The sequence below is a fragment of the Styela clava genome, chromosome 12, assembly GCF_964204865.1.
Source record: "Styela clava chromosome 12, kaStyClav1.hap1.2, whole genome shotgun sequence".
NCBI classification, from domain to species: domain Eukaryota; kingdom Metazoa; phylum Chordata; class Ascidiacea; order Stolidobranchia; family Styelidae; genus Styela; species Styela clava.
The window spans coordinates 5,295,321-5,322,086 of NC_135261.1; the positions used below are offsets into that span (position 1 = coordinate 5,295,321).

The window sequence follows — 26,766 nt, forward strand, 5'->3', positions numbered from 1 at the left end:
GCTTCAATGTGTGTGATAAACTTAATATATTCTACTTTGATATGAAATTATAAAATCGCGTGCCTCTTGAGCGGAACATATTTCTATTAACATTTGAAAATTGCAAAATTTAACCCTTTTTCGCTTTACGTAATTTTGATGAAAAGGGGTATCTTCAACAGGGGAGTACTCCCTTTTCTAAGTTCGAGTAGTTTTAGGTTCAATGTGTGTGATAAACTTAATATATTCTACTTTGATATGAAATTATAAAATCGCGTGCCTCTTTAGCGGAACATATTTCTATTAACATTTGAAAATTGCAAAATTTAACCCTTTTTCGCTTTACGTAATTTTGATGAAAAGGGGTATCTTCAACAGTGGAGTACTCCCTTTTCTAAGTTCGAGTAGTTTTAGGTTCAATGTGTGTGATAAACTTAATATATTCTACTTTGATATGAAATTATAAAATCGCGTGCCTCTTGAGCGGAACATATTTCTATTAACATTTAAAAATTGCAAAATTTAACCCTTTTTCGCTTTACGTAATTTTGATGAAAAGGGGTATCTTCAACAGGGGAGTACTCCCTTTTCTAAGTTCGAGTAGTTTTAGGTTCAATGTGTGTGATAAACTTAATATATTCTACTTTGATATGAAATTATAAAATCGCGTGCCTCTTGAGCGGAACATATTTCTATTAACATTTGAAAATTGCAAAATTTAACCCGTTTTCGCTTTACGTAATTTTGATGAATAAAGGCATAATCAACACGGGATATTTATAAAAAATTAGTTGCTAACTATTTATTATGCTTATTTTATCAAGCAATTAATGCTTTTGCTTTGTAAATGGTAATTTTAGTTTTATTTAATAAATATCTTTCCTTTTTTGTTATGTTAATTTTACCTGTCTACATTTTTTCAGTTGTAAATAATGACACGCCTACAATTCTGCCAAGAATTTTAACCTTTTCGCCTCGCCGGACACAAAGGTCAAATTCTACTAGCTTCACAGCGGTGGTGTTTTGAGCTTTTAGCATTTTTTGAATAGCGTTTCAATAGAATACGGTATTTCATTTATATTGTGAGAGAGGAAAGTAGATAAGATCAAATAAAGCACGGCAACTTTGTTTCGACACCGCGACATGAAGCATTGGGTTTATTGCTACCGTACCGGTACGGTACCGTACTGGTACCGGTATCTGGTACTAAAATCTGACTGACAATAGTCTAGCACTGTCAACTGTTGCAGAATAGTCAATGTCTGGGCATCTGGGTGCACTGCGGTACCGTACCGGTACCGGTATGCTAATTCTGTAATTCCACCGTACGTACATAAACTACTGAACTACCGGTATACGGTACTGTTATAAGATATTTTACTCTGTATTAAAAGGGGGGGGGGTATTTTCAATGAGATTTTTATCATTAGTCCAATTGGCTACCAAACCGAGGTAGTTTGCCAATAATTTTGTGGTTATGGTACTATAAAATACAAGAAAGGCAGTTATCGAAACCATTAACACTTTGTTTCAGTGGTTACAGGATTGACTTGAGTTGGCATATACGGTAAATGTTAATTAATTCTTGGACATAGAAAATCTTGTGAAAATTAGGGCTGTATGGGGTTAGCATTGCTAGGTCAGATTTCACAGCTTCAAGAACGAAATTGTTTAAAATCTGGGAAAACCACCTTATCCTGATAACCTTTAAAGTGTTATATTTTGCACAGTCTAGTTAATTCATAGTCATAATATATTACGAGATAACCTTGAACCAAAATGGGTGGTATCGAGTTCCTAACACCCGACCATGGATACGCATTGATGGTGATTCTGTACACCAACATAATGCTGATCTACTTGGTGATGCAAGTTGGCAAAATGAGAAAGAAGTATGAAGTCAAATATCCAGATATGTACAGTGACAAGGATCCTATCTTCAACTGCTACCAGAGAGCTCACCACAATACCCTTGAAGCCTTGCCAATGTTCTACTCTGTGTTTGTGCCTGTAGCATTCGTTTTCCCGAAAATTGCCTCCATCTTGGGTGCTGTATGGGTGACCTCTCGATTCTCCTATGCATGGGGGTATTACACTGGAGATCCAAAGAAACGTCTGAATGGAAATTACGGAGTATTTGGCCTGTTGGGATTACTTCTCATGTTGGTGTATATCACTGTGTCCCAGTTTGGTATTCTACCAATATAAATGTGGATGGAAAGCAACAAAATCGTAGATTTCAAAATGAAGACATTAAATGTTGTTTGTGATTAATTGTGGAAAACCAATATTGATTGATTTTGATTATGTGTTCTTATTATTCCAAATTGTGAATTAATGACACATTGCTACCTGTTATATCTTTAGAATTAGAATGATTGAATTAGAATGATACTTATAGCCATAAAGGCTTGTCATACAGTGGTATTTGTATTTTCTCTCCAGTTGATTTTTCCATACAAGACTGATTTCTTTTTGTTTGTGATTATACTTTATGAACTGAATTTCATGTGATCTTTCCATAGATTCAGAGTTGATTAATGAAAAATTATTGTTCAGCATTAGATCTAGCATACTAGTTAAATAACATAATTTTTGTTGTATACGAAAATATGTTCCGGTTTTGCATAAGTATTTCTAGGCCTATAATTTTGCATGTTATTATGTCCAGTTTTGAACTAGCTTAAAATTTTGTTTTTTGGTGTATTGGTAGATTATTATCATGGAGGTGTCATTATAATATGATTTATTCAATTATATAGGCTAGCCTATAAAGTGCCTTGTGAAAACTGCAAATTTTGTTTTATTACCAGGGGTTCTCAACCTTTTTCCCATACCCCTATATCACAAAACTATAATGCAAACTTCTGGAAAGCTGTTACCAAATTGAGCGATAATATTTTGGCGGATGTTCGAAATTGTGAATGGTATAACGAAAAATTATAATAACAAAATTTATTTTAAACACTATATACAATATTTAGTGTGGAGGATGTGCCTATTTGTTGTAAATAATTTTTCACAATTCGAGAAGCAATATGAGACAGGCAGTAGCTTGAGTCATGCTCCACATTAGGCTGTGAATGTGAATATTAAAATATACTACTTCATGAAAATCCAACTATACATTTTTCTAAGTGTTCAGAACCCTTGATTGAGAGCCCCTGGTTTATACATACCTATTCTTATATACAGACCCTATTCCCTATGAATTCGGAGGCTTAAAACATATGTTAAACTTAATGAAAATTACTGCTCGAGTGCTCCTTGCTGTTAACTTTTGGTTTCGTGTTTCTCGAGCATTCCCTATATAGACACAGTGATACAACACAAAATGAAAGATAACCTGTTATTTTTATCATTTGTCCTGGTTGATATTACTCTATCAATTTGATATCTCATTATAATCAAGTTTTTTTTTGTTGCTACTGCTACCTATATCTTATCAAAATTACTATTCAATTTGTTAGCATTTATCGGCACATGAAAAATAACTACCTCTATTTTTTGCTCTTCCATAAAATTTAAACGCTTTTTTAAAAATATTGCAGTCTGTACAGCTTGTTTTTTTGCTTTTGTTTAAAGGTACAACAATTCTCACTTTTTGTAAAGAGTTAAAGCATTTATAGAATAAACCACATCAGAAACTCAATTAACTATTAAAATTTGCTTATGTATTTAATGAGTGTAAATAACAAAATAGACTACAAGTTTGTCCATTTGTCAGCATGAAAAGAAAAATAATATACCTAGTTTGTGACTTTTTCAAAAATAAAGATTTAAAGTTCTTTTTAGTTAGTTTTCATGTGTCGATAGTTTTAGATTAAATAACACCTATTAACGATCATGTATTTGTGTTTGAAAATAACGACATATTAATCTTTATGTAGATTCAATGGAACTTTAGGCAAATAATACTTCAATCTGTTTTCATCTGGGCAACACAAGGCGGTGTTATTTATTACTTTTTTAACATCGAAGAAAGCCCTATTGGGCCAGTCTTGGACTAAATCATGTGGAAAAGACTGCGAAGGACGTTTAGTAGACGAGGACGGAGGCCTCATACTAATGCGACTGGAAGATCACAGGCCTCCTCCTCAGGAATACATATCCCTGCACCAGATGGAACAAAGGGAAAGGATGTATTGACAACTAGAGTTGTTTTACTGGATGGAACTGATATCACAGTCGATGTCAGGGTAAGATATAATATTCTTATGGTTATGCTGAAAATTTTCAAAATAAGTATACGACTTGTGTCGCTTCTCATTGTCTCGTTTAGGTCCTTAGAGACATAATTACTATAATTCGGATCATAGATAGCAAGAGAAATACATGAATGTTTTCATTTGATATAATGTTTTCCTTGAACGAGAGAAACATCAGTTGTTTACAAAATTGTTTCTTATGTTTGAATATTGTGTCTTGAGTAATTTTGAAACAAAACAAAAACAAAATTCTGTCACATTCAAAAATTGATATCTACCATAAAATGGCCCATTTTATATTAGTGATTTTTTATATTTGTTGTTATTGATTCAAACAATGCTATGTACAAGAGTTGCTTATATTTTGGAAATATATGGCATCCAGAAAGTCTTACGATTTTTTAAAATTACAAAGATCATACATTGTTTTGGCCCACACAGGTGTATTAAATGAAGTAAAAATACTTGCAACTAGTGATTAAAAAACAACAAACCTGGTCAAGATTTATTGAGAACTGACTTCATAACAAAATTGAAAATGTAAAGGGATTTCATGGGCACCCTGTATTAGTTTTTGTTAAGCATTGCCAACCCAGCATAGCTTGGTTATGGGAGTCTATGTTAATGGAAATGAAGCTTGAACACTAAAATGTGACACCTACATACTAAGCGGTACTCCATGATAGGCGCTCCAGAAGTGTGTGTACCAATACGAAGATAACTAATTTTGTTCGCCTACTTTACATCAAGTTGTGTAAAGGGACTGAAACGTATGGGCAGGGGTTATATTCACTTGGCTAACAAAGACAGTCCCCAAACTCATAAAATTATGGCCTAACCCTAACCTGGTATACACACTACGGGACTACCCCATGACATGTCGACATCTATGGATTTGTCAAATTTAAAATTAGTATGTAGCTCTGAAGTTCACTCAATCATTTTAGGTATACTCTTGAATATTTCATTTTAAAATATTATCGAACCTATTTTATTTTTCAGAAAAAGGCACTTGGCGAAGAACTATACAATCAAGTGATTCGATTTCATCTAGATTTAGTTGAAGAAGATTATTTTGGTTTACAATTCATGGATGCAAATCAGGTAGTTTAATCTGGATGCAACTAGTTTTTACCAGTATAAAATTCAGAACATTGAAGACAAACTCCAAGTCTACCTTATGAATTGAATGGAATAAGGTTTTGGAATAGAATTTTTTTTAAGTTGAACAACCTTAGCATTGGAATTTTGAAAACTAGGAAAGTCCCATATTGAATGAAACTTGTTTTGGGCTTTCATAGGCGTGACTGGCTTAATACCGGGTAGTCTGATAGGAATTTCCAGTCGTAATTCATGTTATTATTATTATTCGTATTATTATCTATATTTCAAAAAGTGCATTGGATTGTTATAATGAAATTAGGTTTTGTTGAATATACTTCAAATAGTTTACGAAACTGCATGCATTGAAATAGTGGGATGAATGTAACTTTATTCAACCATAATTTCAAATTGGTGTGCAAAGGTATACCATGAATATTTTTATACAATGATCTAATAGCTGAACTGAAAGTGATCTAATGTTATTTAAAAATGTTTACTAACTAGTTCTACATAATATATGTATGACATTTTTCATTCTTCAAAAATTCATTGAAAAATGAATGTGACTTTAATTCTAATAGTGGTGCATAGGTATTTTAGTATTCAGTGCACCTCGAATATTTTTTATTATTATACGCCTGTGAAAGGCTGTTTGTTTCTGTGAATTTGAGAGACATTTTGTAATTGTTATCCAGTGGTCAAACCATAATATTTGCCCCCAGGCAGTGTCTGCATAATTCATTTGTTATGAAATGTGAAAGGATTTGGTAATGCAATAAGTGTTATATTTCAACTCTTTACTGTGACTGTAATTGCTAAAGTTCGTAGGATTTATATAGAATTCACAGTAAATAACATTCGAAACTCAGTCATTTGTTGTCCAATTATGCCCAAATTTTTTTTCCAACAACATTCAGTTATGTGGAATCCACCACCTTATTGCCGTTATGCTATTACCTGGCCGTATTGACATGACTTGCTCAGAGTCTGGAGTCTATCATTTTTTACTAACACAGAATACGGCACTTTAATGACGAATTATAGCCTCGGTAGCTCTTAGCAATTTATTCGGTACTCTCGTAGTGTGTGTACCAACCAGATTAGGGTTAGGCCATAATTTTATTCCGATTCTCCTTATTTTAGTTCTATTTTGGGGACTGTCTGTGTAAGCCAAGTGAATATACCTCCTACCCATAGCTCAGTCCCTTTTCACAACTTGATGTAAAGTAGACGAACAAAATTAGTTACCTCCATATTGGTACACACACTTCTGGAGAGCCCTCATTCATTATCTGTAACTTCTCTCAGAGATCAATCTCTGTTATATTTGAGTGAGTGCTGGTTACCTTGTTTTTTGCAGTTATAAATTTCAACTCAATATCTGACTTATATTTTTGTGGGAATTGACGTAAAGAAAAAACTGAAATATAGTTTAGCCTAATTCTCAAAATTATCACTCATTTTGTTCGGACTAAATTTTCTGTTCATAGGGGGATAGTTGGAATTCTGCTGCATCATTATTGCCAATTCCTATATGGAATTCAATTAAAATTTATTTGGTTATTTATAACTTATATGACTCCCATTTTGCATACGCAATATTTTCGCAGACTATAAACTATTTTAAGGAATTTATATTATTAAATCATGTATTATGACTAATAAGGAAAAGAATGTTCAACTTTCCTATTTGTGACAAATGTACATTTTTTTACTGTGACAAATAATTCTTCAAATTAGTTTTGCATGGTGTCGAAGTTTTGTCCAATACAACCAAGAAATTGATTGTTAATGGGTGGGTTTCTAAATTAGGGTTTAAAGCCTAACTTCAATCTATATCAGGGTGGGGCACGTATTTCGGACCAGGGCCAAATATTTTGTCCATCTAGACAGGCGGGCCATGTAAGTTCGGTGAAAAAAGTTACATTTTATGAACAATATTTACAGTGTTACAAAAGCAAAAGTGGGAAACAATGAGCCTTGTGCCAAAACTAAATTTAATTGCAATCTCAACAAATTCCTTGAGCTATTTTTTAGCTAAAACATCAATTTGGTTTTAGTTTGGTTATGCCAGCGTCAGGCGGGCCAGATTTAATTACCCAACGGGCCTGATTTGATATGAGAATGATACAAATATATTCCATTTTGATTTGGCTCCATATATTAACTGGGTGACCCAGATATAACATGACCCATTGTGACATATTTTGGAGCGAACATAACTTTTGTTCGAAGCATCATAAATTCCTGCAACGTCTACGTGCAATCATACACAGACAGAAGTTCAGGTGTTAAATTAATTTTCTTCTTTTTTATAGAAGTCCGGTAATTATGGAATTCATAGGTTCTGTTTCTTCACCCTGTATGCATTTATATTATATCTAATTTAGTTTATTAATGTTAAATCTATTCCAGGTTCCACACTGGTTAGACAAGACCAAATCAGTAAAAAAGCAAGTTAAGATTGGACCACCTTATACTTTCCATTTTCGTGTAAAATTTTATTCATCAGAACCAAATATGCTTCAAGAAGAACTTACAAGGTCAGATGATCTTTTCTGTTTTGTCTCTGTATTTTTTTGGTGCTCCCAAAGTATTCATACCAGGATGGCGCACACCCTGAACCTAGTATGTGTACCAAGTTAGGGTTGTTCAGGTTGTGCGTCATCTTGGTACGAATACTTCCAGAGCGCCTTTTTCTATTTTTTTTTAACCATTTGTTTATAATGCCATTGTATACTGTGCTACTGCTAACGGAACTTGAGGCAGGTAGAGGTGCCTGGGTTTAGGGGGACAAATCTAGACTACAAATGAATATTCTTCCGGTATTACAATAGTGAGTGACGTCTAGCATACTAACTGTGATATGAACCTTAGTATAGTACTATAGTGTGAAGTCTCCCACTGCTTTGATTGTTATCACTTACTTCATTATGGCAATTATAGGAAAATTAATCAGTCCAGTGTTGCCCATACTGGCTATTGATAAGACTACGTAAGAAGTATTCGGCTTCATGCAAAGCTCGTCACAAGCTTTCGTAGTTTGGAATGACAGGAATCTTTTCTATTCAGCATTGCTCACCCAATTTATCACACTGTGGGTGATGTTGTGGGCATGGGTTTTGAACCCAAGGTTTTTGCCTGTGATAGCAATATAGTTTAAGTCTATTGCTTTAAAAACTCAGACACCGCGCTCAAACTTAATGAGAGATCATTAATTATCATGTTTGATAATAACTTTAAGTCTTTGCGTGCATAAAATTAAAATCATATCTTATAAAATATCATCTTTGATTACTTTTCGGCCATGTAATCCTATGTTCTTGCGTGTATTTAGGATTTTTTTATCTCAAATTTCTGCTCAAATTATGTCATTTTCATTTAACACAAGGAGAAAAGACAATCCAGCACTGTCTAGTACAGCACTACTGTCCAAAAAATATTGATGGTGAATTGGTCTCCTTTAGCATGATATCTGTCATTGTGGTGATTTTTAAATAATTTTTAAGATTTGCCAACTATTCTTAAAAACTAAATTGAGTTTTCCAATACTATTTTTATGCCGTGTCATGCTTCATCAAGCGTGAGCAGGGGAGCTCATTTTCTCTAGAAGTATGTGTGATTGATGCCTCTATAGATACAAGAATACTAATGCGTTGCCTAGTAACAGATTTATTTGTGTTGTAATAATACTGCAGATAATCAGACATGATCTAATCCCCTGGCTATTCCAATAGCAATATCATGTTGAATTAAGGAAAATGTAGTTCATATATTCATAATGTCTTTTTTGCCAATTACATGTTAAATAAGACAAAAACAGACAATACATTATAAAACTGATATACTCAAATAAAAATGCATGGTTTATTACTTTTCATGATGGTAAATTTTAATTAGCTTGAACTATTGTTCAGAAAATGCCAATTTTTATGTCAGATCTCAAAGGTTGTAAATCCTAAAGGAATTTAAACCTTAATATATTTTCAGATATCAATTCTTTCTCCAACTCAAGCACGATATTTTATCAGGAAAACTATTCTGTCCATTCGATGTTTCTGTTCAACTTGCCGCATTCTCTTTACAATGTAAGTGCCAATCTTTCAAATGTCTATCTGATAAATTAACCAAGGGCGGAATGTCATTATTGTCTTCCTTGTCAGTGTCAATGTTCTGTTGGAAGATTAGTTGAATGGTTCATTTATTTTTGAATGTCTATCTGATTACCCAACCACAGATTGTCATTAGTGTTTTCACTTAAAGCCATATCATTGAATCGATATTTCACAGCAAGAAAATGGCAAATACTAAAAAAATATTTAGTTACTTGAGTTTTTTAATATAGTATTGTCTGGATTTTGGATCAGAATGGGCATTGGAAAACACATGATGAAAAGGGTGGGAATCACTGAGCCAAACTGTTGATTTCATTTTTAATGTTATACAAGAGTTTAAACAGAGCCGGTGCCATTTCCTGTAGCTTTCCATCTGTATCGATTAGAGAAGCATGATGCTTTAGTGAAAATCTGCTGTAGTACAGTTTAATCATTGTCAACCTAATTACATATTTATTCAGACATTATTGGTCATGGGCGAATTGCTAATAATAGAGATGTACAGACAGGTACACTAAGTAACTAATGTCAGCAAAATAGAATAAATCACTTCTATATGATTAACATTTAGTTTTAAATTAATAGCCTAGATTATATCTTTTTGGACTATGATTGTAAAACATATTCATGTAAAAATATTGTGAGAGAATTTATTTGAAATACCTAATAATACTGTACTAATTCATACTTTATGGCTTGACCCTATGATCTATTTGTGTTTTACTATTAGCATCGAAAGGAGGGGTGTCCACTGTTCAAGATAAATCCATATTTGAATTCAGGGATTGCCAAAACTGAATATTTTACTATTTCGAATAAATTCTGGGAAAATATGAAATAATATGAAATATCAAATACATCTGAATTAGCAAAGATAAATTCCAGAAAATGTTGTGGATATATTAAAAAAAATTAATCTGTAATTTTATTGAAGTTGATTTTAGTAGTTGGAGTTTAGTGAACTGATATTTAAAAAGGGATAAGTTTGAGAAAATTTGGAAGTTTCGATAATTTCAAAATGTCCCGGAAAGTTAATGTTCAGAAATCGGCTGTAAAGTGAGAATATAATTCCTAATTCTGGGTAGTCATGCTTGACTAAACAACTTGTTATTTTAGTGCCGTCTCATGTGACATTCTGTGACGCAGCTTTATAGTTTGTTCCACAAAGCATTGACTGGATTATAGACAGAACCGTCTGCTTGTAAACTGCTCGTAACTCTCCTTATCAAATTCAATAAGACTGTTGAATAAAATGTTGGAGACACCTTAATAAATATAAATAAAAACCTGATTGAAAATATTTTTGTGAAAATTGGTTTTGTTTCTAAATAATTTATATTAGAGTACAAGTCTTCAATTCAGACATCTGAGCCCATTAATGGGTCATTCCCACAGTTTGAGCATACGTGTATGCTTGTAACAATTCAATTGTATTGGCCCCTTGCAGTTTCTCCCTGCTCGCGAATATCTTCCACTTCTATTTCTTTTACCTTTGGAAACCACTGACCTAGAGGAAGGTATTATTGAAAAGTATATTTCTTTGAAGTACTGTTTCATGAAAGATGAGCTCGCGGCAATCTCTAAACAATAAAGAAATGTAAATATCCAAAATAAGGCGGGCAAGATCTAACTAATATTTCTATTTGTAATTAGCTCCATGCTCCACTATTTGAGAACCAATGATTTAGAGTTTGTCGTGAAATATCAATGTCTTTCCTGAAAATTTTCAAAATGTAACTTGTCATAAAATGATGAAACTTGTTTATAGTATCATTGTGAAAAAAGTACGAACGATTGCTGATATTGGATATACAACCACATTAAGATCATTTTTGTGCACAAAAGCAATCCCATGCATCACAAAAATTCAAATTTTCTGACAAATGCATTCTGAATTATATTGCAAAAGGTGAATGTGCCATAACATTGAAAAGCTCTACCTTCCAGCAATGATTTAAATTATTTGAACTAATTCATTGCAATACTTTTTCAGCCGAACTTGGAGATTATGATCCCGAAGTCCACACTCCATATTTCATCTCAGAATTTCGATTCGTTCCTGACCAAACAGAGAATTTTGAGCTTGCTGTTATAGATGCTTATAAATCATGCAGGTTAGTTGTTGATAGTTCGATAATGGATGAAATAATAGATTGAAATAAATTTCCTAAGTCATTGATGCAGTTGCCTAGTAGTTAAAGTGTTACCAATAGTTCTCAACCTTTTTTTTCGTGGCCCATTTTCGTTGGGAAAAATTGTGCGGCCCATTAACTTTTTTTATAACTTGTTATTGCCATACCTGGACTAAACTTGATGCTGTTTACGTTGTCTAATTGGTTTCCTTTCCCTGGCTTGGTCTGAGAATCCTATCTCATCTGTAAGATTGCTTTGAGTGTATTTCAAGAATATGGCTATTTTCTAAGTGTTTTGTTAATATTATAGAGGAGTTGATCAAAATTATTATTGGTAATAGTAGCAATGCAGCCCTCACTTGGCCACCTTACACATGTCTGAAATTATCTTGGAGTTCCTAACTAGTTTTGTTTTGTAACATTATAAAATTTCACATTGCCCGTCATTGATTCAAATTTTAGGATTTTACATGGTGTTCATAGAGTCATGTATTAAATTAGGTAGAAGAACTTTGATGTGCTTCGCTCAGCTAATCATGTACATATGAAGGTGTAATAAAATAAAACAAACCTGGTTGAGAAATATTGAGAACTGACTTGAAAAACAAAATTTTAAAATTGTAACAAGCACGTGAACATTGAATCTCTCCTTTAGAATTCTTCCTTCTTGCTATAGAATGTGCAGTTTTTTTTTTTGTTTGGTATAAATTTTTCCTACATAAGCCTGAATGTCAAGTTTAAAAAAGTGTCAAATTGTGTATTGTTTATTAATACATTCTGAAATGGGTTTATTCAAATTTTATTTCACTTAGGTATGACACTATGAACCATAAAACACTTTGTTATTCTATTTTTCACACAGGCTGATCAATGCCCTGTAAATCTCTCATTGTATTTCCTTTCATTGATATGCAATAGACATAACAAGAGGTTGTAAATTATGCAATAGTATCAATTACAGATGCCTTCAAGCCTGAGGGCTCAATCGTAAATCATTGTCTGGCCTTAGGCAGAAGGTTTATGCTAACGATTGTTTCTGAATTAAAACATTGTCTGACGTTGGGTAAATTGTAGATCTACATTGCCATACTCATTTTGCATTTGGTACTATTGTACTAAATTTGATATAATGCAAGAAATTCACACATCAAACTGTACTAGTTAAGATAAACATAAAATTTATTCTCGATTGAGCATTTTCCATTCAGGTTTTCATCCTCTGTAAGACGTTTATCTTGGTAAACCAGGTTATTGTATATTCAAAACAATTGTAATACTCAATATGATTCATACTTTATTATATTCCATTTTGGATCACGCTATGCCAAGTTTCATATATTTCACTATTTTAACCTTATATTGGTGCCAGCGTCACACACTCACTAAAATTATGCCATAAAAAATAAGAGGGACTATTCAGTGTTCACTACCAGTAAGTAAAAATGTATTTCCACATTTCCAAAAAAGAAGTATAAAGAAGGAATCTCAGCCTGTATTGAAAGTTTTTTATCTTGATAAAATACCAACTGAGTATATTTATTATGTTTCTTTATACATTTTCATTGCTATTTACAGAGGCCAAACGCCAGCAGATTCAGAGCTGAATTATTTAAATATTGCAAAATGGAGAGAAATGTATGGTGTTGATATGCATGCTGTCAAGGTGAGTATTACTGATTCAGTTTTTTGTTGAAATATGGTTATTATGTATTTTTTTCTCAGACAAGCAATAGTATAGAGTCGTTTTCAATGGGCCCATGAGCATATTCCTGGGCGCTCCAGAAGTTTGTGTACCGATATGGAGGTAACTAATTTTGTTCGCCTACTTTACATCAAGTTGTATGAATGGACTGAAACCTATGGGCAGGTGGTATATTCACTTGGCTAACACAGACAGTCCCCGAACACGTAATAGAACTAAAATGAGGAAAATCGGAATGAAATTATACTCTAACCACAACCTGGTACACATACTACGGGAGTACATATTCCTGACTAGGGTGGGTAAATACTGAACCCTGTTACAAGTGAAATAACTTGACCATCATTTTTGAATTTTTTTAAGCTTCCAAAGGTTGAAAATAAAAATGTACCGGTATTTGATTTTTTTTTGAAACACGGGGATCTTGGATAATACAGTATTGGCCTAAGTTATTATTCTAAATTAATTTAATAACTGTTCACCTACATTTGGCCCACATCACTGTTTCAAACCATATGATGTCAAAATGTCAATTATACAATGTTACACAAATCATACTTTTCTTGTGTAGGATTCAATCAAATTTCCCATGATATTGAGCTTGTTGATCGAATCTTAAAAAAAATTCTATTAACGTTTTGGTATCATTTGTTTCATCTCCATCCAAATACCCTGCATTCCAGCAATCTGTTTTTGAATTATGTTAGATTTGATGGCCTATTAGGTAACTCATGGTAATCTGATACCAATCCTAGACCAACATTGCTCTGTATAAATGAAACCATTGTGCTTTATACTGCTTACCTGAATGAGCAAGTTGGGAGAAAAGAGCTTATAAATCAATGAATATGGAAGCAATTAGGTATAGCACTTCTTATTTTAGGTGTTTTTCAGATAATGTATCTTGATTATAAACTGAAATATAAACCACATTTCTGCAATGCTTCATCTAATTTTAATTAAATATAATCAAATTAACCGAGAGCAATTCCCGAATATATAAAAATTTCAAATGACTAATATGGCCACAGTAAAATATTGAATATAAAAGAATAATAATGAAGGTGCGTTTACAACATATAACAGATAAATTTTGGGTGGAATATCAGGATTTGGTGGGACTCGATGAAAGATTAAATAAATAATATGGCACCATGATGTACTGGAAATTCGAAGTCGTTTGGTCCCCCAATTTCTGATGAGGAGCGATTGAAATGTTTTTAATCCCAATATTAATCTGATGCATATATTGTTAAGACTGCCTCACTGTATTATGTATCTACATAATTGGGTTTGAGGAAGATTTAGAATATTTCATTTAAGAATTGTCATCCTGAGTGGTTGAAACCTGATTTTCAGCCAGAAAATAAACTTCCACCCATGTCCTAAAAAGACCATCCCCGCTAATTCAGTACAAATTTTATTAGGGAGAAAATGACTAAAGCTTTCTAATGTGTCTCTACAGTTGTAAATTGTTTTATGTAAGTTGTATGGTCTACTGTCATTGTAAGAATGTTTTTTTAATATCCAATTGAGAAACGACTTGTCGAACCTATTTGTCTGTCAATAAACTGCTTTTACAGTGCTTCTTCCAAAAACATTTTAGACATATAACTTATGTCAATAACTAGCTCTGCTGTAGAATTATGGCGATAGGTATAAATTCAATCCCAAATGCTGACTTTGTTTAATGCATTTGGTACCTTTTATAAGAAGATTTCATTGTTAATGTTGCCATTTTGTGATTTCAACACTGTCTGACTAGAGTATAATTTGTTACAGATCTGATTCCCAAACTGCCTTAGTGAAATGATTTATATTTTGAGCAAACTCAAACTTTTAGGATCCGTGGCCTTTTTCCAAAGACTCTCAATACTTCGAGACCCCATGTTCTTCAATTAAATAAACTAGTTTAGTTTCTAAAGAGTTATTTGGTTTGACACATTTATTGATACTAAAATGCCAACTAACAAAAGTAATTGATTAAATACATTAAAGTAAAAGAGATATACAAATCACGTTAAATTTACTGTAATTTGATGGGTATTTCCAAATGGCACTTTGTGGTTGTTGGGTACTTAGTTCTTGGGCACTTAAGAAAGCCTGAAGCCCGATTACGTCCTGGTGTCACATTTTTTTTTTAAAATGGTTGGAAAACAAAGTCTGATAAAATAAAAGTTGAGGGAAAAGTACAACTGGCTTTTCTTATTTGAAGGTTTATTAGTACTCACATTGATTGAATGTGCTTGTAGTATAATACTATTGTCTTAATTTAAGTAAATTTTGAAAAGCTCAATATCATGAATTGTAATTGCAATGGGATTTTGTGTACAGGATTTTTTAATCTATGTCTTTAGGTTTGTTTTTAGCTAAAACCAATTTTGATTTTAAAGAAAAGGTTTAATTCTTAGCCCAGAGCTGATTGCGGTTACATTTGCTGTCATCTGTGATTGATGTCACTAGATTGCCTCTGGCAATTTGCCAGATGTTTCTAGAAGTTTCGAAAGAATTAAGTTAATTTTATCCAAAGTATGAAATCACAATGTATGAGGTGTCCGTATAGTCCCTTTACAATTTCAATTTTGTCGGTTTGCAATATATTTTAACTAGGTTTGTTGTTTTTTAATCAGTAATTGTTTAAGTATTTTTACTTCATTTAATACATCTGTGAGAGTCAAAACAATATATGGTATCGATAAGCAATTTTAAAAAATAGAAAGGTTTTATGGACATCTTAAATGAAAAAATATCAGTTTTCATACACTAAATAAAACTACCGGTATTACAATTAGACATTGAGAACCTAAAGAAAATCGAAATTTTAGTTTTTGCCTCACATAAAGCTGCCACAGTTGATATTAAGTGTTTTTATATAAAGTTGCTCATTAAAAATGGAAAGATATATTGATTTTGAAAAATATAATTTATTTTGAAAATAATTCAAATATACGATACCTGGTTATAACCCGTTTTTGAATTTGCATCTTTCTCTAATCTAAGGTCTACATAATTGCTAGCTCTCCTCTCTCAATATGACATAATGCCCATAATTAATTAGGCAACACATCTGGCACTCGATAGGGGAATGTGTAGTCCAAATTTAAATTCTTGTGTCTATGTCGCATATTTTACCAAGAGCCCATGTTTGGGGTTTATATGAGCCCATGGGTTATTCCTTGTTGAGTACTTTCTATGGAGTCATATCATGTGAATTATTCATTTCAGTTCAATTTAAAATGCATTCTAGCAAAGTTCCATATTAGAATTAGGTATATATTAAAATCATGAGCTCATTTTTGCGAGGTTGGAAATTTGTGATTTTTTCAAATTATTGCGTGAAGAAGTGATGCCATGGATTTGAAAATTTTGATATTTTTAAAATTATAAACCCAAAAAAAATAAAATTAATAAAAAATTACTTTACTCCACGAAAAAGAAGAAATTTCATTTACCACTTGAACTTCTGTTTGTGTATGATTGTACTCAAAAGATTCAGTAATCTAAGACGCTCTGCACAAAAGTTATGTTTTCTTCAGAATATGTTCCAAATGAACTGGGTTCTTTTTTTTTTGAGTCATACTATATGTAATATTACCTGCACAAATAAAATTTTATATTGTTCTAAAATATTCTTTTTTTTTCAGGGCAAGGATGGCAATGATTACTCTCTTGGTTTGACTCCAACAGGAGTTCTTGTATTTGAAGGAGATCAGAAGATTGGCTTATTTTTCTGGCCGAAGATTAAACGCCTCGATTTTAAGAGCAAACGTTTGTTGCTGACAGTAGTTGAAGATGATGAAAGTGTAAGATGTGTGAAGGAGTATGTTAGAGGGGGGGGGGGGGGGATGGTAAAGATTTTGTAATCAGAGAACTTTGTCTGAACTAAATGCATTTTACATTTTGAAATAAGAACGTGTTATTCATAAGTAAATGGATACCGATATTCATAGTTTATATATTTAAAAAATCTCATAATTCTCATAATTTTGTTTTTGATTTTTAATTCCTACAAAAATTATTGTCATGAATGGTACAAAAAGGAAAGATAAAACAATAGCATTCGCATATCAGATACCTACTCTCTTTAAAATGTCATCCCATTGCTCTGCTTCTACTATTACTTCCCTATTTTTTAAGCATAAAAATGTCAATGATTGGCATTTAATCAGTTTTCCTAATAATTTCGAAAAACTTCAAATCTTGCCTTATTTGTATTTGCCATTGTGCAATGTACCTTAATTAATTCTATAGAATATTATTAGCTTTTGGCACATCTGTAGTTGTGGCTTACTTTACATAGATCTGTATTCTTCACTTCTGAGTGAGTACACATGGCCTTGTTTTGAGTATATTTTCTGATAAAGAAATAAAGGAAAATACAATGAGGATAAAGTTCTCATTCATATTCTTAGGGAAGAGAGCAAGAGCACAATTTTGTATTTCGACTCGACACATCAAAAGGATGCAAACACCTATGGAAATGTGCAGTAGAACATCACGCATTCTTCAGATTAAAAGCAAATGTTAATACAAGGGATAGAAGACAAATTGTTAGACTTGGGTCAAGGTAAGAATTATTGATTATCAACAGAACTTGAATGGGGATGGCTAACATCAAATAACTTATCATTCTGAAGAAGTACCGGTAAAATACCAAATAATTTGACATATTGAATGTGTTTTAAATTGAATCATATTCAATGAAAATTCGGCTCTCCAAAAGTGTATGTACCAAAATGGAGGTATCGTAACTAATTTTGTTCGCCTACTTTACATGAAGTTGTGTAAAGGGACTGAAAGTACACTTGGCTAACACAGACAGTCCCCGAACTTGTAATAGAACTTAAAATGAGGAAAATCGAAATAAAAGTATGACCTAACGTTGACCTGGTACACATACTACGGGAGTACCTACCCAAAATTCTACCTAACTTGGTTTATTTAGTATGGTATCATTGTATTTGTCTCTCGATGTGAAGTTGGAATGGAATTTACTAAGTTGTTGAAATTGATTTATGTTTTTGCAATCCTTCCAATCATGTGCTATCTGATCTCATATTACTTTCCGTTATATTTGACTAATGAGGCAATTCACCTACACTTGATGTATGTAAGTGACCGAAAACTGATGACACCACTAGGTTCGCCACTTCTCAGATCAAATGAAATGGAAGTTCTCTCCTTTTCACTGTGGCACTCAATGGTAAAAGTCAAAAAACCCACCATGGAACGGAATGTGTTACTGAGCTAGTTGTACTCCACTAATGGGAATTAGTGAAGTACAACTAGCTCAGTAACACATTCCGTTCCATGGTGAGTTTTTTGATTTTTACCATTGAGTGATGAGTCTCATTCATTCTCGAATGAGTGTGCGAGACCATGCTCTGAGTAATAAAGATAATACAGGCTTTGCAGGTGGCACACTGTGCTAAACGTTAGGGATAAGCTTGCCATCGTATTTACCCCCTGACTAAATATGAAAATCGTACAGTTACATGCCACTGCTACCTGCTCAATATATAGCCAACTTGTAACAACTAGCAAATGTAACATATTCTAACTAGTTTACTTGTTCTTCAGATCAAGCGTGTATGCGGTGTAGTCAATTCCCAAAACAGAATGAGCTCTCTAGCTAATTCTGTCTTTAATTTTATTCAAATAACTATACAGAACTTTTTGAATTCATGATTCTTGATTTTATTGGCAGATTCCGTCCAAGTGTTCGTACTGAATTTGAAATAACTCGCAACACGGGACAAAGAAAGTCTGTCAACTTTGAACGACGTCCGAGCAAACGATACTCGAGAAGACCAAGCTTCAAGAAAAGTAAGTTTTTATGTGGATTGCAGCATTCCCAATCTTTTTGTTCACGAGCTGCAAATTACCAGAAAAAAAAACTCACAACACACCTACACGAAAAAAAAAGTTTGCTGCATTTGAATAAAACTCATTTTTGTGATCGTTATGTAAAGTTTGAAAACATGTAAGACTAAAGAGAGCCATAAACCCTCTTTGGTGTACTCGATGTTGTATTGTACTATCTAATGGGGTAAACACTGAAATATTACCTTTGCATAAGGTTTAAATGCAACTATCTTATCAGCATATTTTTATTTTTTCTGTGTAATCATGATGAGTCATGCCCATGTCAAAATCTAGTTTTCCTTGTCAAAGGTCATCTTAGTCTTAAGTATAATTTGAGTCAAGTCATCACACTTTCCATGGTCATTCGTTCTTTGCTTAAAGATGAGTCTTATTCATTCTCGAGTGAGTGTGCGAGACCATGCTCTGAGTAAATTCTTGTAAGAAAAGATGATACAGGCTTTGCAGGTGGCACACTGTGCTAAACGTTAGGGATAAGCTTGCCATCGTATTTACTCCCAGACTAAATAAGAAAATCGCACAGTTACATGCCAAGGCTACCTGCTCAATATATGGCCAACTTGTAACAACTAGCAAATGTAACATATTCTAACTAGTTTACTTGTTCTTCAGATGCTGGGCCAAGAATACAAACAACAGACCAGCCGTTCAGTAGATACGTACCAACAAGTGGACCGGCTGCCCCTCCTAAGAAACCACAATCATCCCCTCCTGCTAATCCACCCCCTCAGTCCAGAGCACCACAGAGGTAAGAATTGTAATCTCATTTTAATATACAGGATAAGCCAAAAGTTTGCCTATTTTGAATAACTTCATTCTTCCTATTTGACGGGCACAATAATTAAAAATAAGTACTAAGTCTGAAACTCCACACACATTCAATACATACCATATATCCTCGCATATGAGCCGTTCTCGCATACAAGCCGGCCTCTTAAAAACAGCCCTATAACGGTGAATTTATGAAAGTTCGCATATGAGTCGACCCTACAAATCGTAACAAGTCGTACGCACCTATCACAGCAAATGCGTGTTGTAGCTGTTGGATTTAGGTTAGCATAATGCTATTTTGTTTGAGTGCGATCAAAGTTATGCACGTATAAGCCCTTAGTTTGGCAACTTTTTTGAGTTTTGAACTCGCTTAAATGCGAGAATATACTGGTAAATAGTTTCGTGTTCCAATATCGCATACCTGATTAAACACTTCCTAGCTTCTATATATGATACCAGGTAAACTCTCAGAAATTCCATCAGGTAATATTTCACAGATTTTCACCCTGATTTTGTGGGAATTTCTCTGACTTTTTTACAGATCGAAATTCTTGAATGCATAGGATTAAGGTTGAATTTTGTCAGGGGAATGTTTTCCATGGGTGGAATTTACTAAAATAGTTGTTTGCCAGGTACTATATACATGTCAGCGAGGGCGTTCCCAGGGGGTGTTTTGCGGGTCAGGAACCTTTTTAAACTGTTAGAAAAATTTTGTTATCATCCATGCAATTTTTTTTAGACCACTAAGGCTCTTGAAAACCCACGAATCCACTGACTATACCCTCATATGTCAGTTATATAAGCTAGTGCTAAAACTCGTTCTATAAATACGCATATGATAATTTCTCCAGGTCATCATCAAGGTCACAACCCGTCCAGCCATCGTACACCCGATCAAGTGCGAGACATGCATATGGAATCGAAGTTTAATATCCAGAATCCATGCCTTACCTTCACTGGGGGAATTGGTACCACGACACATTTTCGCCACTACTTTACAGTTTTTGATAATTTTTTTCAACTTAGATAACTGCAGTTTTGTTTTTGTACATACTTTTGCTTATCTTGCGATTCCTTATGTTTGGAGGTCAATTTTGATGAATTTCTAACATGATTTGACAATTTTAGAAAGTATCTGTGTTGATCATGTTATGGGCTGTCCTATTTTTGCTTATTTGTTCGTCAAATTATGGTACGAGACTTCTTTATTGGACCAATTCATATAGTGGACCATACTGGTCCCGAGCTTTTATATATTTTTTAACTTTATGCACGAAGTGATTTGTCACCAACAATATTTCAACATTCAATGGAATATGATGCACCACAATAATTCTATATGGTTTCTGTAGCTTTTGGTGTTACAGCAGTCACCCATACTTCTGCTCATAAATGGTTCAACTTAATATTTGAGTAGGTTACTTTGCTTTAAGTAATTCCACTAGAAACAATTTGTATTCATGAGCAATGTTCCTTCTAATTTTTATAGTATGTGTGTGCAGAAATTTTGGTGTGTGCGCACTTTTTTGGAAATGACTAATATTTGTGCAAAAATCAATGAAGAAATTTTGGCGTTCTAACTGGGTAATGGGTCGGCCAACAACAAACTTTCTCAACCTGCCAACCGAGAACATTGTTACATTACATCGAAATAGGTTTGTGCGCAGTAAATCTATGCGTGTGCGCAGCCTCTGAAAGCTGTGTGCACGCGCACACCTTAGAGGGAACACTGTTTATGAGTGAATTTCAAATCGATACCCAAAGAAGATAGATTACACACAAGAAAAATATTTTTGTCACATTGAAATTTTTCAAGTACTAGTACTCAATAAACAGTTCAAATTGTGACTTCATGGACTAGCCCTTATATATAAATTAGACACACTCTTGACTCAATAATACTGGTACAATACCAATGATATTTTTTTATCAAATCTGTCACATCTGTATATTCTCATTTCATATCTATCTTATCATTGTGAAAACTGATTGGTGCTTTTTATATTTTGAATGCTGTGCCAAAATCAATTCATATAATTAATAAAATCCTCCAACTTTGAAATGAATTTACAGCCTTTACTTACTGTAGATAATCAATTCACTAAAATTTTTAGTTTTTGAAAAATTTATAGAAGTTAAAAAAATTTTACAACTGTCCAGTTTCGTCTAATGCAATTCTCCAACTTTGAAATGAATTCTCAGCCTTTACTAAGATAATGAATTTACAACTATTTGTTACAACTATATGGTTCAAGGTTTATTTGGTCAGAAAACTAATTTTTTTTAAATCTTAATGAATTTAAATCAGTTAGCACATGTCTAATAAATCAGTTTGGCCATAAAAATATTTGATGGATTTCCCTTAAGTTAATTATATTGCCGTTTGAATGTGTGCATTATGAAATATGAAAATGAATTTTTTGAAATAGGACAATCTCTATATTATGGAATTAATGCAATTTTTGGTTTCACAGTTGTAAATTACGGATAACAAATTTATGGAATTGAATGACTTCAAACGGGAAGTAACTTTTCAAAAACTCAAATATTATAATGAATTTCACACTAGGCCCTAACTACTATGGCTTGACCCCTTTGTTATGACAAATTAATGCTGGCACATTTTGAATGAATTATGCTTTGATAAGGATTGTTAAATGAATTTATTTGCTCTGTGTTCTATTAAACTCTTATTTTTGCGATTTGGGACTGGTCGGTGACCGGTGAGTGACATTTCAAATGAGCAAACTTCAAAAAAGCAAGAAATTAGAGGAATTTACACATTAATTGAAGGGAATTGTGATTATTTGTAATTTTGCACCACACATTTATCAAATGCCCAAAGCATTTTTATGTAAAACCGTCTTTTTCTTTGTTTTTGGCTACAAGCTAAGATCCTGAGAAAACAACACAGTCCAACTTGTAAAACACCTTTGATTTTTATTTTCAATTTTTTTTTGTTTCTGATTTTAAGTTTCATTTTTAACTTGAGTGTTTTATGTAATCTCTTGAAAACTTTTCATATAAAGTGGCAGCATCATGGTACGTCATGCTAATGTAATTTTAACCTGTTTTTGTAATATAATTCTGTAATGAGGTAACCACTATTGACTATGGTCTCCTTGATTTTGCTTAGTACTGTTTTTGATGAATTCATATTGACTCATTTTCAGATGAATTTTGCAATTGTGCATAAAATTTAAAGCTAAAAATGAATTTTAATCATCTTAACTTATGAATTTCAAGTTGAAAAATTGAAATGAATTTGTTACATAGCATCTCGGGTTCAAATTCCTTTCCCACCACCTCACCCAGAGTGTAAATTTGGTAGGCGATTACGAAGTGAAAAGATGCCGTTTTTTTCAAAAATATTAGCTCTTTACATATAAGTGGATGGGCTCTACAAGATCTTGTTTTGAGCAAAAGTCATGAAATGAGCGCCCAAAATGTCCTAAATAATGGAGTAATAGTATAGTGGGCTATGTTTTATATTTTTTTTAACATTTTCTGTCTTAAAATTTCATAAATTTTGGACCCTAATTCCAGACTAGATGAGCATCATTTCTTTCCGCAAATTGAAATTTTCATTTTTGGGCGGCGTTTTACATTTTTACAACATTTTCAGTGGAACCTAATTCCAGATTAGATAAATTGTTTCCTAGAAATCATTTCTTTCTGCACAAAGTTATTGAAATTTGCATTTTTGGGCTGCGTTTTACATTTTCACAATAATATCATCTCACGAATTTTGGACCCTAAATCAAGATTAAATAATTTTTGTTAGGCATCATTTCTTTCTGCTCGAATTTTTCAAATTTTCATTCTTAGGTTTTAGCGTGTATATTGCTTTGTTTTCCTGTATAACCTTTATTTTATTTTAAATATGCACCCTCTGCACATGTTACCAGGTGGTTCTAGCATATGAGGTACACTTATCGTCAAATAATGTAGGTTTTATTATAGTTTGGGCTTTCCGAGGGACCAACTATTTATCCATTATCTATGCTTTTGCATTGGTGTAGCTGTATGCATATAATGCAAAGATGCTGTAAAAAGAATAAATATAACTATTCTTTGTGATTCAAGAGTCCTTCTGCACACTAAAACAAATATATTTCATCTAGTTAAATATAGTTGTGTCAGATTAAGCCTGATCTTAATCAGACGAAATGTGACAGAAATATATTTGTGTTAGTGTGCAGCAAGACCTGTATCATCTAGAACTGTAAATTTTACCAAGTTTCGCTGAAAATTCGGACTAATATTGAAAATCAATGAACTTTTTACTCCATATCTTTCTGGACAAACCTAAGTATAATTTGTTGAAACTAAAACTACTCAACTCTACAGTACTTTCTGGTTCATCAAATTTTTCTTGAGAAATTTCAAGTGAATGATTCAATTTTATGACCTTTCACCTTTCATAGATTTTATTTTCCATTTCTCATTATTTCATGCTTGAATGGTACTTATTATTACAAAACAATCTCTGCCTGACAATCAACCGCACTTCACTTATAAAGCCACCGTAGACAGCTGTACTTCTTTTCTAAGCGATGCTCTGGCAGGTTTTTTCTCACTCATGTTAATCCATGTGATTCAACACACTCACAAATACCCGAATATCTCGCTCAGAGTCATACTGGGCCTATTATTATTATCATGTTATTATTGAATGTAGAAAAACAATTTAATAAATGCTCAATGCCACCACAACTGCTCAAATTTTCTATATGGACATTATACTCTATAATTTGTTTGGGTAAAATCGGTCATATATTAGGCTGTACAATTTTTTGTTTGTTTATATTAGTGTGCAAGGTACACGGTGTTACAGTATATCTTATACTTGAAGTTGACTTTTATATAGGAGATATAAACTAGACAAAGAAATGATGTACATTCAAGTCCATGCATCTGAGACAAATAACTGGTTAATTAATCTCATACCCAACACATTGTAACAGACAATTATTTTGTTCGCCACATTTAATAATAAAAAGCTTATGAAACTAAAATAATATATGGAGCAGGCAGGTTTTTTGTGATCGGACTTAATTTTGATAGGAAGAAAAAATAAAGCAAAATGATGAAAAGTCCGTTCGGACCAACATGGTGAATATATTATCTTTCCTTTGTGTTTAACTTGCTCATATAGTCATATAGTTTCGTTTTCAAGTTTTTATCATTCCGTGCTTTTTTGTCAGAAATTTGACATCATTATCCAAGCTTGAGTTTGAAAAAGTTATCTCGATGCAGCAATATAGAATCTTTAAATTAACACATACTGGAAATTATGGTTCTGTAACTAATCTGATCAAATATGAAAAAATTCAATTTGAATTTTTTGGGCTTGAAAATCTTTTAAACCAGTGGTTTTTAAACTTTTTAAGCCGCGCCTTCCGCTTAGAATTTGTCAAGTCTTACACCCCGCCTAAAAATACCTAGCTAACAATGAGCTACAGTTAACTATAGTGAGGTGAATTTAGGTTTCATTCAAAAAACACATTGAAAAACCGTGGATGGAACGTAAATATCCAAATTGAAGAAATGTAAATATCGAATCCACTTCTTCCAATACTTTCTGAGTGACTCTCTAATGTTACTCCTGACCAATGCTCTCTGTCCAAGGATTGAATAAACAAATCGTAACTTTTGTTTGGGCTTTGATGTTAAATTTTTGACATGTTATAATAATTCTTTCTGTAATTGCCAGTAATAAAATGTGAATTTCTAAATATTTGCGTGTTTATTCGATACTTCGATAACTTAGGTTACGACACGCGCTGCTCAGCTACATTTCATCGTAAGTGGCACAGGTCGCCAGTATACTGCGGTTAGTCGATGGATTTTTGTGTCTAAATAATCGAGCATTGTTTTTTGTTTCGTCAAACGATATTTATACGCGGCAATATATAGGTACCAATGGGGTGTCGCTGCTCGATAACCAGTTTTGGTTCCCCGCGACTTCCCTTCCCCAGTAAAATGTCTGTTGAATGTTATTTTTCTCAATCCCGTATGTTATTTTTCACTGGATGGAAAAAATAAACTTGACTATGGCTAAATGGTGGAGCCTTAGCACGAGACTGAGATCAAAATGAAACTTGCCAATCATTCATTATCAATTTCTCATCGTTTCAAGATATTGCAATCACGTGATGTTAGCAGAAATCGAAGATGTATGAAATATCTTTTGTACATGACTAGGTTTGGAAACAAGTCCATCATGATGCTGATGCTATTTTATCTTTGAATTTTACTGACAAAGCGTGATTGTTGTTGACCCATCGAGAGGGCGAATCGTGGTTATTTAGGCATGTTTTATAGTCATTGAATTAATCAAACATTTGAATTAGTGTGCATGTACGTATGGCATCATTACTCATTTTATTCCGGTAAACAGACAAAAAGAATGCTGAATGCCTGGATATTAACATAACCACAAACAAAAAAGTACGAAACAAAGTGAGCACACAAAATAGTGAACGTGATGGTGACGTGCTGTTGACCATATCACGTACTTCTGGTATGTCGCCATGTTCCAAATCACAAATTCGAAAATCAAAGCCATGCACTGACCATTTAGCCTCGGTGTACATTCTTCGATGTTTGATACTTTAGCTCTTTGAATTAATCTAAATCTATCGAGAAATATTGAACGTACAATATCGGTACCAAGCCTAGTTCCCACCTGTTCATAATAAACCAATCTTTTTCTTTATATCCGTGGTTTTTAAACTGTGGGGCGCGCCCCCCTAGGAGGGCGCGAGATGCTCACAGGGGGGGCGGGGGCGCGAGAGGGCACAAGATGAAATCGGAAATTTACATGTAACGGCTCCTGAAACGGTCTCCGCGTTCGTTAAAAATTCCGG

General features: G+C 33.2%; 1 protein-coding gene and 1 pseudogene across 1 annotated transcript; both read left to right on the forward strand.

Moving 5' to 3' along the window:
• Nucleotides 1–1,681: 1,681 nt before the first annotated feature.
• LOC120330041 (band 4.1-like protein 5) lies at nucleotides 1,682–25,632 on the forward strand. The gene is made up of 11 exons (XM_039396855.2): nucleotides 1,682–4,178; nucleotides 5,190–5,291; nucleotides 7,707–7,834; nucleotides 9,282–9,379; nucleotides 11,400–11,520; nucleotides 13,114–13,201; nucleotides 16,885–17,043; nucleotides 17,653–17,807; nucleotides 18,948–19,066; nucleotides 19,736–19,871; nucleotides 20,746–25,632. The coding sequence occupies exons 1-11, from the start codon at nucleotides 3,993–3,995 to the stop codon at nucleotides 20,822–20,824; spliced, it is 1,371 nt and encodes a 456-aa protein (XP_039252789.1). The 5' UTR covers nucleotides 1,682–3,992; the 3' UTR covers nucleotides 20,825–25,632.
• On the forward strand, nucleotides 1,759–2,187 carry LOC120329830 (glutathione S-transferase 3, mitochondrial pseudogene; annotated as a pseudogene).
• Nucleotides 25,633–26,766: the final 1,134 nt, after the last annotated feature.

Bases quoted from the DNA above. Each gene is read 5' to 3' on its own strand.
- LOC120330041 (XM_039396855.2), top strand. From the start codon at position 3,993: ATGTGGAAAAGACTGCGAAGGACGTTTAGTAGACGAGGACGGAGGCCT. The intron at 9,380-11,399 runs GTAAGTGCCAAT...ATACTTTTTCAG, and splicing joins TGCCGCATTCTCTTTACAAT to CCGAACTTGGAGATTATGAT. The intron at 17,044-17,652 runs GTAAGATGTGTG...TCATATTCTTAG, and splicing joins TAGTTGAAGATGATGAAAGT to GGAAGAGAGCAAGAGCACAA.